This window comes from Myodes glareolus, chromosome 19, assembly GCF_982192425.1.
Source record: "Myodes glareolus chromosome 19, mMyoGla1.1, whole genome shotgun sequence".
NCBI lineage: Eukaryota > Metazoa > Chordata > Mammalia > Rodentia > Cricetidae > Myodes > Myodes glareolus.
Window position 1 is genome coordinate 40,053,233 of NC_142044.1, and position 14,862 is coordinate 40,068,094.

The 14,862-nt window shown below is 43.3% G+C and overlaps 1 protein-coding gene across 10 annotated transcripts in view; it reads right to left on the minus strand.

Annotated features, from left to right (window-relative positions):
* Positions 1-2,059: 2,059 nt before the first annotated feature.
* Positions 2,060-14,862, minus strand: part of Tnrc6b (trinucleotide repeat containing adaptor 6B) — a 242,124-nt gene continuing 229,321 nt past the window's right edge. For all 10 annotated transcript variants that reach the window (XM_048454733.3, XM_048454729.3, XM_087898946.1 and 7 more), the window contains one exon: positions 2,060-14,463. In XM_048454733.3, the coding sequence (XP_048310690.1) occupies positions 14,076-14,463 (388 nt within the window). In that variant the 3' untranslated portion in view covers positions 2,060-14,075. The remainder of the gene's footprint in view (positions 14,464-14,862) is intronic.

Consider the following 14,862-nt stretch of genomic DNA (forward strand, 5'->3'; position numbering starts at 1 on the left):
TCTAAAAAAAGAAACCAAAGAGAGGGAGACATTCATGCTGTGTTGCCCAAGCTAGCATCCACCTCCTGGGCTCAAGGAATCCTCCTGCCTCAACCTCCTGAGCAGCAGCAACTTTTCAAAGGTTTCAAATTGAGAACGCAGTGGCAAAATGCGTGGCTCAGAGAAATGCAAGAAGTTGAGCAGTCGGGGCTGGAGAGATGGCTCAGAGGTTAAGAGCATTGCCTGCTCTTCCAAAGGTCCTGAGTTCAATTCCCAGTAACCACATGGTGGCTCACAACCATCTGAAATGGGGTCTGGTGCCCTCTTCAGGCCTGCAGACATACACACAGACAGAATATTGTATAGGTAATAAATAAATAAATATTTAAAAAAAAAAAAAAGAAGTTGAGCAGTGTCTAGGTCTTGTGGCAGGGAGTTAAGGGTACATCTATAGGTTCCATATTTGCCCCCTTTACCCAACAGAAACTGCTTGAAGTGTCAGGCAAAGAGGAGCAGTGGAGCTCACAAACATTGAACAGCATGCTCCTAACATTACGGGATGTAACTTCTGCAAAGCACAGCATCGAAGAACAGGAGCCCGACAGCAGGACAGGAAGTCATGCCATGGTCAAAGATGCGTATCTGGAATCCTGGGAACAAAGTTTCCAGAGTATAGCTGGGAGACAGAAGGAAGGAGTGGAGGTGCCCTGAGATAGGACATGTAAGAGAGAAGGCTCTGTTTGAGCCAGGGTCTCACATAGCCTAGGTCTGCTAAAACTTGCTGTAGAGTCAAAGATCCTGAGAGCTGGGACTACAACCGGCACATCCATCCTGCTGGTTGAAATTTAAAGCTTTTGGCAATGAAGGTTTTCGTAGTCCCCCCCCCCCATCTCTATTTGTCAAGCCAAAACCTAAACAAAATCTGGGGTTGGCATAGGCAGGCCCTCAAGATGTGTAGTTTGGGGCTAGAGAGATGGCTCAGGGGTTAAGAGCAGTGGCTGCTGTTGCAGAGGTCCTGAGTTCAATTCCCAGGAATCGCACATGGTGGCTCACAACCACCCATGATGTGATCTGGTGCCCTCTTCTGGCCTGCAGGCAGACATACAGGCAGAACACTGTAGACATAATAAATAAATAAATATTTTTAAAAAAAGATATGCACTTCATCCCACATTTCCCAATGTTTATATACATTTTCTCCGGTGTTGAAAGTAAGGATTAAAGGCAGGATCTAATACACTCTATCAATGAGCCACATCCACAGGCTTTTTCTTATCTTTGTGAGATAAGGTTTCACCAAAGTTCCAGGCTGGCTTTGAACTTTCAGTCCTACTCGAGATTAAGGTGTGAGGCATAATATCTGGTCAATGTTTACAATCTTCATGAAGAACAAACTGGGCAGTATGTAAGAGGATTTCTTGGCACAGGTAGTTCTGAGTAGCTTTCGTGGTACTTGGTTTTGAACTCTGCCTTGCACATGCCAAGCATGTATGTTACCACTGAGTGGATCCCACCCCACTCAAGTGTTCATGTGACCTGACCACCACCTGAGTTGCTAGTATGATTTTACCAGCGGAAGAGGTGAATGTCCCTGAGTGGGTGCATGCATGTAGGTAGCATGCTCATAGCAGCACACAATTTCTCTGGGCTTCATGCAATGCCACCACCCACTGTCAGCTAACTGGACTATGTCAAGCATGGTTTTGCTGAAGAGTTGGTTGCTGTCTGTGAAAGAGCTCAGTCTCCTTTTTAGCAGCTAAGAGCAGCAGAGGGACATCTTCTCTCCTCTTCTACCCCAGTGTTTAGGCAAACATAAACAAGACACTGGGCAACAGCAAAAGATGACACATAGTGCACCATGGCAGACAACACCAGCTCTGGAACAGGCAGCAAGCAGCAGAAACAGTCTGATCAGCCTAGTTTAGAAGAAGGCTCAATTCAAATAGTGAATTTCTGACATGCTTTTGTGTGGACCCAGAAGGGGATGGGAAGGAAAAGTTGGGGGAGAAAAAGAGGGATATTGAAGAAGTCAGCAAATAAAGCAAACTGTCAGAATAAAGTCAGAAACCACAAAAGTAAATGCTTAGCAGCCAAACACATTTATTAGTCTTTTTTCTTTTTTTCCAGGAACTCAAAAATATTTTGTAGTTATAATGAAGCAACTGAGTTGCACATAATACAATCATATCTTTCCAAAATAAAATAAAAACTAAACAAAAACAAAATAAGCTGTTTAAAAGCCCAAAAAAACCCTTCAGAAACTTTTATATATGCGTTACATCATCTCTCAGTTTTAATGAAATGACTACGACTTTATTCCTTATTATTCAACCTGTCACAATCCAATAAAACACCACCCTTCAGTTTTGTTTGTTTTTGACATATATATATATATATGCTTTTGATATATATATATATATATGTGTATTTTGAAATCCAGCATGAAAAATACAGTACCTGCTATGGCAAAAAATACACATAAAATGCAACTTTTCAGCTTATTTGTACATTAGTAGAGTTTAACTTTTTTTTTTTAAGTGAACCAGTGATTTTAAGTACCACTATACTAAAAAAGTAAAATAAAATATAGAAAGGGGGCCGGCCTGCCGTGCAAGTGAACCACCAAAGTGCCTAGTTTCTGTGTCCACATTAAACCAGTAAGATAAGCAACTTTACCATATGGGAGTCTGACTGAACCTCTATGTTAAAAAAGACAATGCCACATCCTTTTCTCCCCTCAAATATCCTTAAAACTTATCACCTGCATCTTCTATTGCCCATCAGAAGAGAGAAAAGAAAGTCACCAAAATAATATTGTGTAAAAGCGATTTCAAGTATAAAGAAAACAAAACACTTATAGGTAACTTGCAGAGAGCATCAACATGTGCAGCGATTTAGTCCTTTTGACAGGTTGTTTTGCTGAGTGTTTCAAATGAGAGGATTTTCACGGTACCTTCCGTTCATGTGCAAAGATGGAAAGCTGCCTCTTAAAACTTCAGCCTCCTTCTGGTGCCTTTCTCTGAACCTTTTTGATTAAAGGGGCAAAGAGGGCCACTGAGAGCAGAGAGGAAGGAGTGAACCAGGTATCACAATGAGTTAAACAGGATTTCTCTCCTCCTCTGCCACAGCCCCAGGTCCTCTCACCTCTGGTTCAGCCTCAGTGACCAATTACTGAAGGGTCTCTCACTCACTGTTTCCTGATTTGGTAGAATGAATTTCACTATGTAAACATAGCCCCCTAGGATTACAGAACCCAAAGCAGCATTTGTATCTCCATCTAAAGGGAGAAAGATAAAACAGTCCAGAAACCTCTCCTCAGGTTGCTTTTTGTTGGTGGTTTTGGTTGCGCAGAACAGGGCTGGGGCGGATGCAGAATGAGCTGTAAGCAGATGGTTGGGAGTTAGGGAGTGGGCATGGTTGAGCGGTTGGATCTGCTTTATTTTCCCTCCCAGAAGTTTTTTTTTTTTTTTAAACCTGTTAAAAATGTTCCTGCACCTTAAGTCGTGCTGAAATTAAGGCCAAGGGTGCAGAATCTTGTGCACATGTCTGTGAGCACACTAGAGGTGCGTGCACCATTTTGATGTGTTGAGACCACTGCATACACTTTGGTCACTGGTGTGTGCAAAGGGTGTAGTAAGGGGATGCCCAGGAAAGAGGTGCAGACATCAGCGAAGCCCTTTGGGAACATCAGAGAGAAAAACAAGGGCAGGCAGAACCCCAGCGACAAGAGGAAGCACACTGATAGGCAAGGGCCTCCAAACAAACTACAGAAGTAAAATCCCAGGGGACGGTGCCACTCAGAAGATGGGCAGGGGATGGCCATGTACTTTCATCAAGATTCTTCCCTCAAAGGAAGTCGTCATTGAACAAGATCAGGGGGGACACTTAATGAGCTTGACAGATAGGGGTTTGAGTTAAAGTGGGATAAAAGAGGGAGTCTTCTAACCTTGTCTTGTGGGAGCCCAAAGTCTAGGAGGGCAGCAGCAGTCAAGGCCCTCACAAGCAGCATGTGTCAATGTGTTTCCTCTAAGAATGTAGACTGTAAGCAGCATAGAGGAAGATCTTAGTATGCACAGGGCTTTAAGGTTTGTTTGCAGTCCCCTCAGCTGAGTTTCCTTCTAAGTAAGAAACACATTTCCAGAGCATTGCTGAAAAAGCCATAGGATAGACTGCAGTACCAAGGACTAACTCTACTGGGAACTAAAGAACCACACTAAAGGGAAAGAAGTTTGTGCATGTGAACAAAAAGGGGCGGAGAACTCAAGGTCCTGGGTACAAACCTTCTCAAGTCCCTGGAGGGGATGGAACATGTCAAAGAGCCTTGGTGCTGGACTAGATGCACCTAGTTAGGGCACACATCGCCAGTGGTCTGCTGTCCTGTATTGTGGGGAGGAGCAACACTGCGAGAAAACAGCCACAGCCGTCCCACAAACCCAAAGCTACCCCACCGACCTGTTTTGCTTTTTCTTCTTCAACAAGAAAAGAATTCAGATCTGAAACTTCTGATGGCTTAAAATGCAAATATCATATTTTAGGGTTATTTTCACAGCAAAGAAAGTGTTTCAAAGACTTATCTGGTTATTTACACATCCGTATTTTATAAAGAGTAGCTCACTGATGTCAAGAAAGGAGAGAGGAGTGAAGGGGTTACATTGCAGGGGAAATATACCTTGAGGTATCATTTTGTGTCAGACACTTGAAACACCAGGATTTTCTTGTTGTTGTTTTGCTTTTGTTTAAAGGCAATCGAGCAGATTTGGAACCCTGATAAGATCATGCCTGTGCAGCCTTGCACAGACACAAAGAGACTGTGATCAAGTCTGTCACTCATTACAGTACTGTGAACATAACAGAGATTGCTGTGTGGAAAACACTGGATACAGGCTGAACGGCTCTTGCTTCTGATACTGTGTGTTGTAATAATGCCTAGACCAGGGCAATGCAGGTGCCATGATTTATCACAGTCCAACTCCACAAAAGAATTGTTATAACAAAAAAGAGGAAGTACAAAGGCCTTCTAGTGCCCCACACCTCACCGCACCACCAGTTCAGTACAGGAAGCAGAGACAGGGATAGAGAACAGGGAAGGGAAGCTTTTTTTTTTTTTTTTTTTTTTTTGCCTGTCAGTCAACAGCAGGCAACAGCCCTCTTTCTTAGCTCATAATTAGGAATGGTTCCATTCACAATGATTGACAACAAAGAAATGTACAAGAGGAGTTTTCAGAATGATGTAAAAATGAACTCTCAGGTCAGCAGAGTGTGGCATGGTTTCCTGAGCTTGAAAGTGTTCTGAGTTCAGAGAACACTGGAGCATGTAAGCTTCCACGCTGCCCTGGGTTAACACTGCATGGCCAGTATCAAGAGTCCTGCACCAAAATGGTGGACAGGCATGGCAGACCCCTCAGCATTTGCTTTGCAATTAGACCTGCCAAAGAGCAGGATCTGGGAGGTCCCTTTTGCCCTCACTATGCTGACCTGGCGAGCCTCTCCTCCCCTTCCCTCTCAGACATAAGGATACCATGGACACAGAAACTGGAAAAAACATAAAGATGCTAATCGACTTCTTTCCCTTCTTCCCGCCTTTCCCCTTTTCAGAAAATGCATAGTTACAAATTTCGGTTACAAAATGGAGCAAGGATGACCACATATGGACTTTTTGTTGTTTTTGTTGACAAAACAAACAAACAAACCCCCACAAGAACCCAACAGCCTCTAGTGAAAATCACATTTGCATAACAATACATCCCAAGGCAACCAGGAGAGAGCACAGTCTCCCTCTGTCTTCCTGAATGAAGCTGACGGAACTTAGGAGAGTGCTTTCCTCTGGAGAAACTCTGAGGATGATGGACAGGGCCCTTGGCATCTACTGGATAGGGAGTGGGAGAGGTGGGGTTGTTGAAAACCAACATGAAACACACGAAGAAACTACACATCTCTAGATTTAACTACAACAGATCTCAAGAACTACAATATGATTTCAGAGTTTTTTCTATTTTAAACACTGGTCTCAATTCTTTTAAAACCTTTTTTCTTGCATGCAATATATACCCTGTTCACATAAATAACAACATTGCTGTGACTTGCATTTGAGAAAACTGTGGCCTCCTAAGACAGAGGGTGAAAAATGCACCTTCTGCAGCGCAAAGCCAGAAACGCCTTCTTTACATGCATGAACTGGTCACCAAAATAACCTCATTCCAATTGCTCCAGTGCTTACAGAAACTCTCTCTCTCTCTCTCTCTCTCTCTCTCTCTCTCTCTCTCTCTCTCTCACACACACACACACACACACACACACACACACACACACGAAACTAGGGAATGCAGATGTAGACAGCTGACCTGCACTGGACTAACCTGAGCCTTGCTCAAAACCTCCAGGCCCAAGACCCAGAATCCCTTTAGCATGACCACACTATGCAAAATGGACGCTCATAAAAATGCAACAGCTGTCCCTGGGCTGCCAGGAGACTGACAGACCACGGTTGGTCTCTGGACTGACAAAGGCACATTCAGAAGTACTACACTTAGGAGATTCCTTGGAAAGAATTAAAGGGGTAGTGTTTTAAACACAATTATTGTAACATAACCCCAAACTTCTGGCAAAAAGAAGTTTCAAGCTAAAACCTATCACTTGGTGAATGACCATCCTACCTTTACAAGGTATGTGACCTCTCTTGAAGGATTCCCGAGGATTTGTTTAGTTTTGCATAAAGATTCCCCCTTTTGTTTTGGCATACACACTCAGCATCTACCACCTTTTCCTGCCAGTCACGAAAGTAAGGCTGTTCCATCTGCCTCCAGTCCCTTTACAACCCCCAGGAGTGGGGCACCCTTTTGGTGGCCCAAGAAGAACTGAATAACCCACCAGAAGGTCCAGGAAGTCAGGAAGGGAAAGAAATGTAGGAAGGGAGGATTTTCCTTTTGGAAGAAGTCATCCGAATTTACTGATACTGGGTCAACTGCAACTGGGAGTTTATTTCCCAAGTACTGATTACTTATAGTGTGAAAACTAAGCTGACCATACAGCGCTCTTGGGAAACATTTATTTTTTATTTAAAATAGAACACTTGTTTATGAAAGTGTACCTGGACTGTCCCCTACCATAGAAAGGTAAATCTGTCACCATGAGGAACAATGCTCAGCTCTGCAGAGCCACTGGTCCTTTTCCTGCCATGGGCCCACCTTATCAGAAAAAGCTATTTAAATGCCAAGAGGCAAACATCAGCAGTTTCTGTCACTTTGCTACTATCTTAAAAACCATTCAGCAGGGCGGTGGTGGCTCATGTCTTTAAATTGCAGCACGCCAGAGCCAGAAGCAGGTGAGTATCTGTGAGTTTGAGGCCAGTCTAGTCTACAGAGTGAGTTTCAGGTCAGGCTCCAAAGCTTCAGAGAAACGCTGTCTCAAAAAACAAAACAAAACAAAAACAAAACAATGACAAAAAGCCCCAAGTCATTAAATTGATGAAAAATACTTCCTGACTGCTCAGGACCCAGTCAGGATGGCCATACACAAGGGGCAGAGTAGATGCTGACCTGGCAGGAGCTAGCACTCCACTGACTAGTGCCTCTCTGTCAACTTCTTTTATCTTGTTCATGTCCTCCTATGGCAGTGTGGACTGGGGAAGATGTTGGCAGTTTAGTGAGGATTGATATTCAATTTTTGCTTTATGAGACAGAGTCTCTCTGAGACGTGTTATGTAGACCAGGCTGCCCTTGAACTCAAAGAGATCCACTTGCTTCTGCCTCTCAAATGCTGGGATTAAAGTGTGTGTCATCAAACTTGGACCACTATTCAGTTTTTATTATTACTGTATTTTTAGATTCTTGGAGTTGATAATTTCAAATCTAAAGAAGGTATGGTATCCCCTGTGTCAAATTTAAGATTGAGAATAAAAATACTATTGTTGACAATAATCATCTCCGATGACAGCGTAACTTTGGCACTGGCAATAAGCCTATAGGGCATTGTTACATGGAGTATACAAACTCTGGGAACATTCTTGTAGATAAAGAGCGAAGGTTCTCTGCATGGCCATTGGAATCTAAAGATGGACAGTCACTTGCACACGGGCTAGAATAACCCTAGCTGCAGACAGACACGATCATGGAACAAGGTTTCTCTTTGCAGTGACACTGGAAGTGTAGCTAATGCACTGACACAGGCTGTAACTTGGCAGAAACACTGGAGAATAAAGTCTCTTAAACAAACAACCAACCACAGCTAAGACCGTGTCTCTCTCTACTCCTAGTTGAAAACCTTATATGTACAATAAAAAACTCTAATCCAAAGCAACAAATGGCAGGGCTGGATAGGCTGAATTTTAACTCAAAAGAGGGTAGGGAAGAATGGGACCTTCTTTATACAAAGACTCACTTGTGCCTCATCTTAGAGATGGCTATCGTAGCCAGGCCTGCTGAAAATGCCCTATGAAACTGGACAGGAGAGCAGGCTTGGTGCACACGTTTTGTTCAGCATAGAGACACTAAGAGTCAAAATGGCAGAATATGAGAAAATAATTTAGAAAGTACACAGCATCTGAGGTCGAAGTAGAATCTGGCTATTAACCCTACACAAACCACATCCCTTCTAAGAAGAGGGTAACAGTGATAGTAGGGCTGGAGGAACTGTGTGGCTCAGGCATAGAGTGTGCTCGCCTAGCGAAGGCAAAGTCCTGGGTTCTCTCCCAGCACCACACTTTGAGAAGGGAGACATGTTTGCAGGAAGTTGATGTTCAGTCTCTGGTAGGTACACTGGGAAAGCCCTTTTGAGTTCTTAGCAGGAATTCTTCTCCCTCCCTTCTCCCCCCCTCACATTTTATCTTCTAGATCACATTCAATTTTGAACATGCTACATTCACAACAAAGTGGGAAAATTCTTAGAACACAAGTCATTGCAATACAAACCCTGTTGGCTGTAAATAACTAACTGAATGGTGATGTTTTACCAGGGACACTGAGGGAGAATACAGTTTGGAGTCTGTTGTTTTATGAACCAGCACTGCTGTACTGCTAAGTTCATTCCTATGAATGTTGGAAATGAAAAGGTTCAAGGATTAAGGGCTGAGAGAAGAGACTGACTATTCTTTTTTCCTTTTTTTTTTTTTTTCCCCTAAACAGGGTATCAGAGACCTGTTTCTCAACCCTTAAATGGGGTCATGGCACTGGGTCTCATCGGCAGCAGAGGTTCTCCCGAGGGATGGAAGACAACTCTTTCCCCAACTTGTGCTTTTCTTTTGGCTACTCATATGGGAGACAGAAACAAGTCTATGATGCTCATGAGACAAATATATGTCTACCTACCACGAACCAATAATTTAAAAGAAAGCCAGCTGGTGGATCTCTGTGAGTTTGGGGCCAGCATGGTCTACAGAGCGAGATCCAGGACAGCCAGGGCTAAAAGAAACCATCAGGGTGTGGGTGTGGGTATTCATTTAAAACAAGATCAAAACAAAACAAAAACCCAACAAAACCAAAAACACCTAGTATAAAACAGAAAGCTCACACTTACATGCTTAAAATGTGTACAAAACAAATCTAAATAGTGGTGACTAGCAAGCCTCTGTATATATGCCAGAACGTGCTGGAAGGGTATGCTCACTGAATTTTTTCATGTATAACGAAGTCACCTAAAGTCTTGGTAGACAGGATTTTTGCTAAAGAATACCATGGGAAGGGAAGGGCTTTCTGTCTTCCAGACACCCTCACCACATCCTCTTCTTAGCTCACTGCCAATCACTAACAAAAGCTTCCAGAAAGGTGACAAATGGAAGAAGGGAGGGGCAGGAAGAAGACAGGAAAACAGAAGCCGAGAAGCAGGAGCCTTCTTCCACTGGCCCGGCACAAAAAGACTTTCCCCATCACTGGAACTGTCACCCTTCTACACACGGAAAAGTCAGCACCTATGGAGGGCACACAACATAGGAAAGAACTTGGCATCCCACATTATCAGACAAAAAAATGTATTTAACTTCCTCAATTTTTTTTTTTTTTTGATTTAGCCCACTGCCTTTGGGGCCTGTCCAGAAACACTCCAATTTCCTTTACAGGCAGGCATCTTACTAACCGTGGAGTGACTGGACCACGTGCACATACACACTCGTCCCCTACTTAGGATGTCTGGGTGTATGTAAGAAGGCACTAAAGCGGTTTCAGAGAATGCAGGCAGCAACCCCACCCACTCACTTTACCTGTGGAGCTGGAGTTTCTTTCCCACTGGGAAGCTTAAAGTTTGAAAGAAGCTGTGGCCAAGACTTCTGGCCCCAGGAGGGAATACAAAAGGAGAATTCAGTATCACCGAAACAGAAAGGAAACACTCCACATCTCTGCCACCCAGGATGGGGACAGTAAGCAGCAGATCTTCAAAACAGCATTTAAAACAAGCACAACAGTAGCTGGGAGCTAAAGCAAAGTAAAACCACTTGTTCCTTATTAGATTCTTCTGTTTTCTCCTCCTGTAACAGATGGAGGTGAAACAGACATTCTTCATGAACAAAAGAGTCCCTAGGTAATTTTCCTTTAGTAATGCTTATATTTAAGATTTGTTTAAAATATTTCCTAACTCTTTGCACAGATTCTCAGCAACCCAAGAACTGCACTACTTACACAGTTTAAGAGCCAATTCTTTTTTCTTAAGCTGGTTTTTCTTCCTTTATTCCTTTCTTTTGTTGATGGGGCTGGAGAGACAGGGAGAAGGGCTGCATCGGAGAATACAAACAGGACTGGGGAGATGTCAGTCCAGCCTTATAAGAAGTTATAGTGTGGCGGCAATCCTACTCATGTACACCAAACACCCTCCCATTCAGTTATACACAATCTCAAGTGAGGCCATGACAGTGCTCACAAAACCTGATTCTTCTCCCACAGTTGTTAAGAAAATGAATTTACCTGTTGCTGCTAAATTGGTTAATTTTTAAAAAATATTTCTATGTATCTTAAAATGTGTGATCCCCTGTATGATAATTACATTTGGAGACTTTTCTTTTTACATTTTTGTAAGTAAAAATCATTTAAACTTTTCGAAGTTTCAGGAACTTGTAAAAGTTTACTAACGGGAAAGAAACAGCTGTCTATCTAGGATAAGGTATGGTTAAATAAACCATCTTCAAAAAACTGGCTGCCTACCCTAGAATTCCTGAGAATGCTCGCAAATTTTAAAGCAGGAAAATAAATGTTAAAAACAAAACAAAAACACTGTTAAATGCTCCCAGAGTTAGTCTTCATCTAAAATATATATTTATGTGTGTGTGTGTGTATATATATATATATATATATATATATGTATATATATATATCTACACACGCGCACTTTTTGGTCTTTTTTTTAAAGTTTTTAGGTTTTTTTTTCCCTTTAAGCTTATGATGGAAGAACATTTTAGCTTCTCGTGTTTATTTTTACATATTTCAAATCCCTCATTATGTCTTGTAAACAAGAGGGGCTCTAGCACCCGGCTTTCACCGTAGTATCGTAAGGAACTCAACTAAGCCATAGTGCAGGTCAAGGACCCAACAGGCAGAAAGAGGAGGTGGGGGAGGAGGAGAGGGCAGGCAGGGCCATGAACGAACCAAGAGCGGCAGTGGACAATCCCCATAGGCTCTTGGAGTCTGGGGATGCTGAGATTTAGCCTTCAGTCTGCAGATAATCTGAATATAAGCTGCACTTCACTTGGAAATCACCATTCACAACAGAGCTCTGTCCCAACACTAAGCGTCAGTGGGGCTGGAAAGAGACATTTTGTAGGGGCAGAGGTGGGAAGGGGATGGTGGTGATAGAAACCAGAAAGCAGGAGGAAGGCAGAGTCCCTGTGAACAAGGTGTTGCAGGAACAAAGCAGAACTGCAAACTCATTTGCCCACCCTCCTGCCAAGGGCTCCTAGACTGGCAAGCACAAGTGCACAGGAACAAAGCCTGTCAGCCTCTTCTGAAGCCAGGTTTATATTCAACAGGGTAAGCCAAGATGACTACAGAATTTCCCACTCATTGTCTCACAAGGCCACTTACACGCAATTTTGTTTTTTGTTTGTTTGTTTTTTGTTGCTTTTCATTTTTCTATCCATATCACCCTACCCACCTATACAAATACACAAGCTGAAAGTCAAATACATTAGGCATTGTTGTATCCTTCACTGAAGATGCTAAAGAAAGAAAAACTCCCTTGTCCTCAATAGCAGCAAGTCACAAGAGGACAGCAGAGGTCTGCTCCCACCAGGGGTTGGAATGGGCAGGTAATTGCTGGTACAGAATGTCGGCACTTCATGTTGAACAAACAGTACGATGCAGACTGGGATATCCACACAAGTGCTAGCATGTTACCCGCACACATCTCCCCCACCCACCCCCCGCCCACCGTCTATTTTGTATGTAAGGATTCCCCTTCAGGTTTGCTTTCACTCTCTTCACAATAAGCAGTTTGATATATTTTGTTTCCAACATAGTACATACATGTTGTTGATAACTGTGAATTAAACATTGCCTCCTGTTCGGCCCAGAGAACTACTACATTGATGCTTTTTTAAAAAAGTCTTTAAATACCAAAATTAAAAAAAAAAAAAACCAACATTACAAGAAAGAAAGAAAAAAAAAAGAGGTCAAAACCAAAACAAGGTGCAAAATACTTAAGTCTTTGCTAAGTTATTTCTGCCTAAGCAAACCACATACACAGGAAACACAACACAGAGAAACAAGGGGAGAAGCCTGAAGTACACACTGGTTTAAGAACATTCGTTAAGTAAACGTTTCTGTCAGTGATGGCCTGGTGCTGTAACACGCCACGGCCTGGCACAGGTAATGCTCAGCGAGAGAGGAGCAGAGAGGGAGGAGCTGCGATGCTTCCAGGAGGCTGCTCACAATTTGCCGGTTTCCTCAAATGATAACGAGAACCAATAAGAATATTTAATTTGCATTACCTGATTCCTTATAAAAAATTCTCACACTTGATCACTTGTAAAGTGGGAACACAGCTTTTTTGCTTTTGAAACATCACATGATTTAAAAATTACTGAATCTTCTGTTCTCATTCAAAGTAGCAAAAAATGCCTGCTTGGGACTTAAAACTCCCGTGTGCTCAGTGGCCGCTTATTTCACAGCACAGAAGTGAGCAACAGGTGCTCTGAGAGGTACCCCCCACCGACTGCTGGACTTGGCAGTGCTTTGCTCTGCTGCTAGGTCAAGGGAAGGCTGGGGAACCTCACGCTCTGGCTACTGCTCTCATTGAAAAGCACCCTTCGTCTCAGTGCAGCCCGAAGAAGTGGCTTGAGCTGCAGCAGCCCCCTGTGCTCCTGTGTTCTCATAGTTAAAAAAAATTAAAAGCAGATGGCCGGCCAGCCAGCCTGCGAACTGTCAGCAATGCAGCTTTCTGGGAAATCAGGGTTGGGGTGAGATGAGGAGGGCAGGACGCAGGCACACATAGAGACAGAGGAGGATGCACACAAATGCACATGAACACACGTGCACACACATACCAGAACGAGCATGCCTGGGCAGTTACATGTGCCAGAACACACTGGTATTTATCAACCAGCCAATCACAAAATTTTTCCTTTTTTTTTTTTAAAGTTTTTTTGTTTTTGTTTTTAAAGTGAGGCTCCGTCAAGTCTTCCCTCCCCCCTCCCTCAACAATTCTTTTGAATTTCCCTCCCACCCAAACATGGTAGACCTAAGGACGGAAACACACCCAGTGCAAACAAAGTTAAAAAGCTATTTTTTTTCAGTATATATGTTTCTTAGCAACAACTTCCATATAACATGAAAAAAGTGAAAAACTAGAAACTAATTTTTTTAATTTTTTTGTGTTTAAATTTAAATGGTATGTGTACTTGCTTCACATTGTCTTTCTAGGTTGGCGTTCATGATTCAAGTATTTCAAGAGTGATATGTTCTCTTTTTGGATTCATATTCCAAACGAAAAAACTGAAGTTTTAAGGGAGGCAACTATGTGCTCAGACAGTCTGTCAATGACCCACCTTTCTTCTCTCTCCGTTTTCTTTTTTCCTTTTAAAAATGTATTTATTGCAAGTTGAAAAAAAAAACGAAAAGGTCAAGTTAGTGCTGCTGCTGTTCCAAAAAAAGGTCACGAGGTCAGAGTTGAAAGTTCTAAGTTCAGATTGAATCCGACCCTCCTCCTAGAAGGTCACCAGGTAGTAAAGGAGCAGGGCTGCCCATCCTATGGGGATCTTCCACCGTCGGAACTCCCCACAAGCTAGAAGAATAGTTTGGGGGACCCCACAAGGAAGTGCCAGCAAGATCGGCCCCACTGCTGCCACCAGTGCTGCTGCTCCACTGCCCGAGCCCGGTGGACCCACCGAAAAGGTTCAGCGCAGGTCCAACGGGGTCTGCCTGGTTCTGGCTGGTCTCCAGTGACTGCCATCCTGTGGCAGGCGCGCTTGGGGTTGCTGCAGGTGTAGGCGGCTGAGCTTGAGCCAGGAAGCGGCTAACTTCATCTTCAGTGGCAAACTCGGCCAAGATGGTAGTGTTTCCCAACACACACCTGGAGGAAGGAGGAAGAGAGCAATGTGATGTCTGAGACCAGAAGAACACAAGGCATCACTGCTGCCAGCCCTCTGCCACTGCATGGACTACATGCTTGCTTGCTTACTGACTGATTGAGATGGGGGGTCTCACATAGTCCAGGCTGGCCTTCTGTGTCTACCTCCTAAATGCAGACATTACAGGTACGCACCATCATGTTTGGTTTATGTAGTACTGGAGACTGAACCTAGGGATTTATGCATGCTAAGCAAGAACAACTGAGCTACATCTCCAGTCCACCTGTATGAGGTGAGGAAAAAAGAGAGAGAGAGGGAGGGAAGGAGGGAGAGAGAGAAAATCTAGACCATAGAGCATATTTTGGGCACTACTCTGAATGTCATAAAAGTTGTGATGTTGG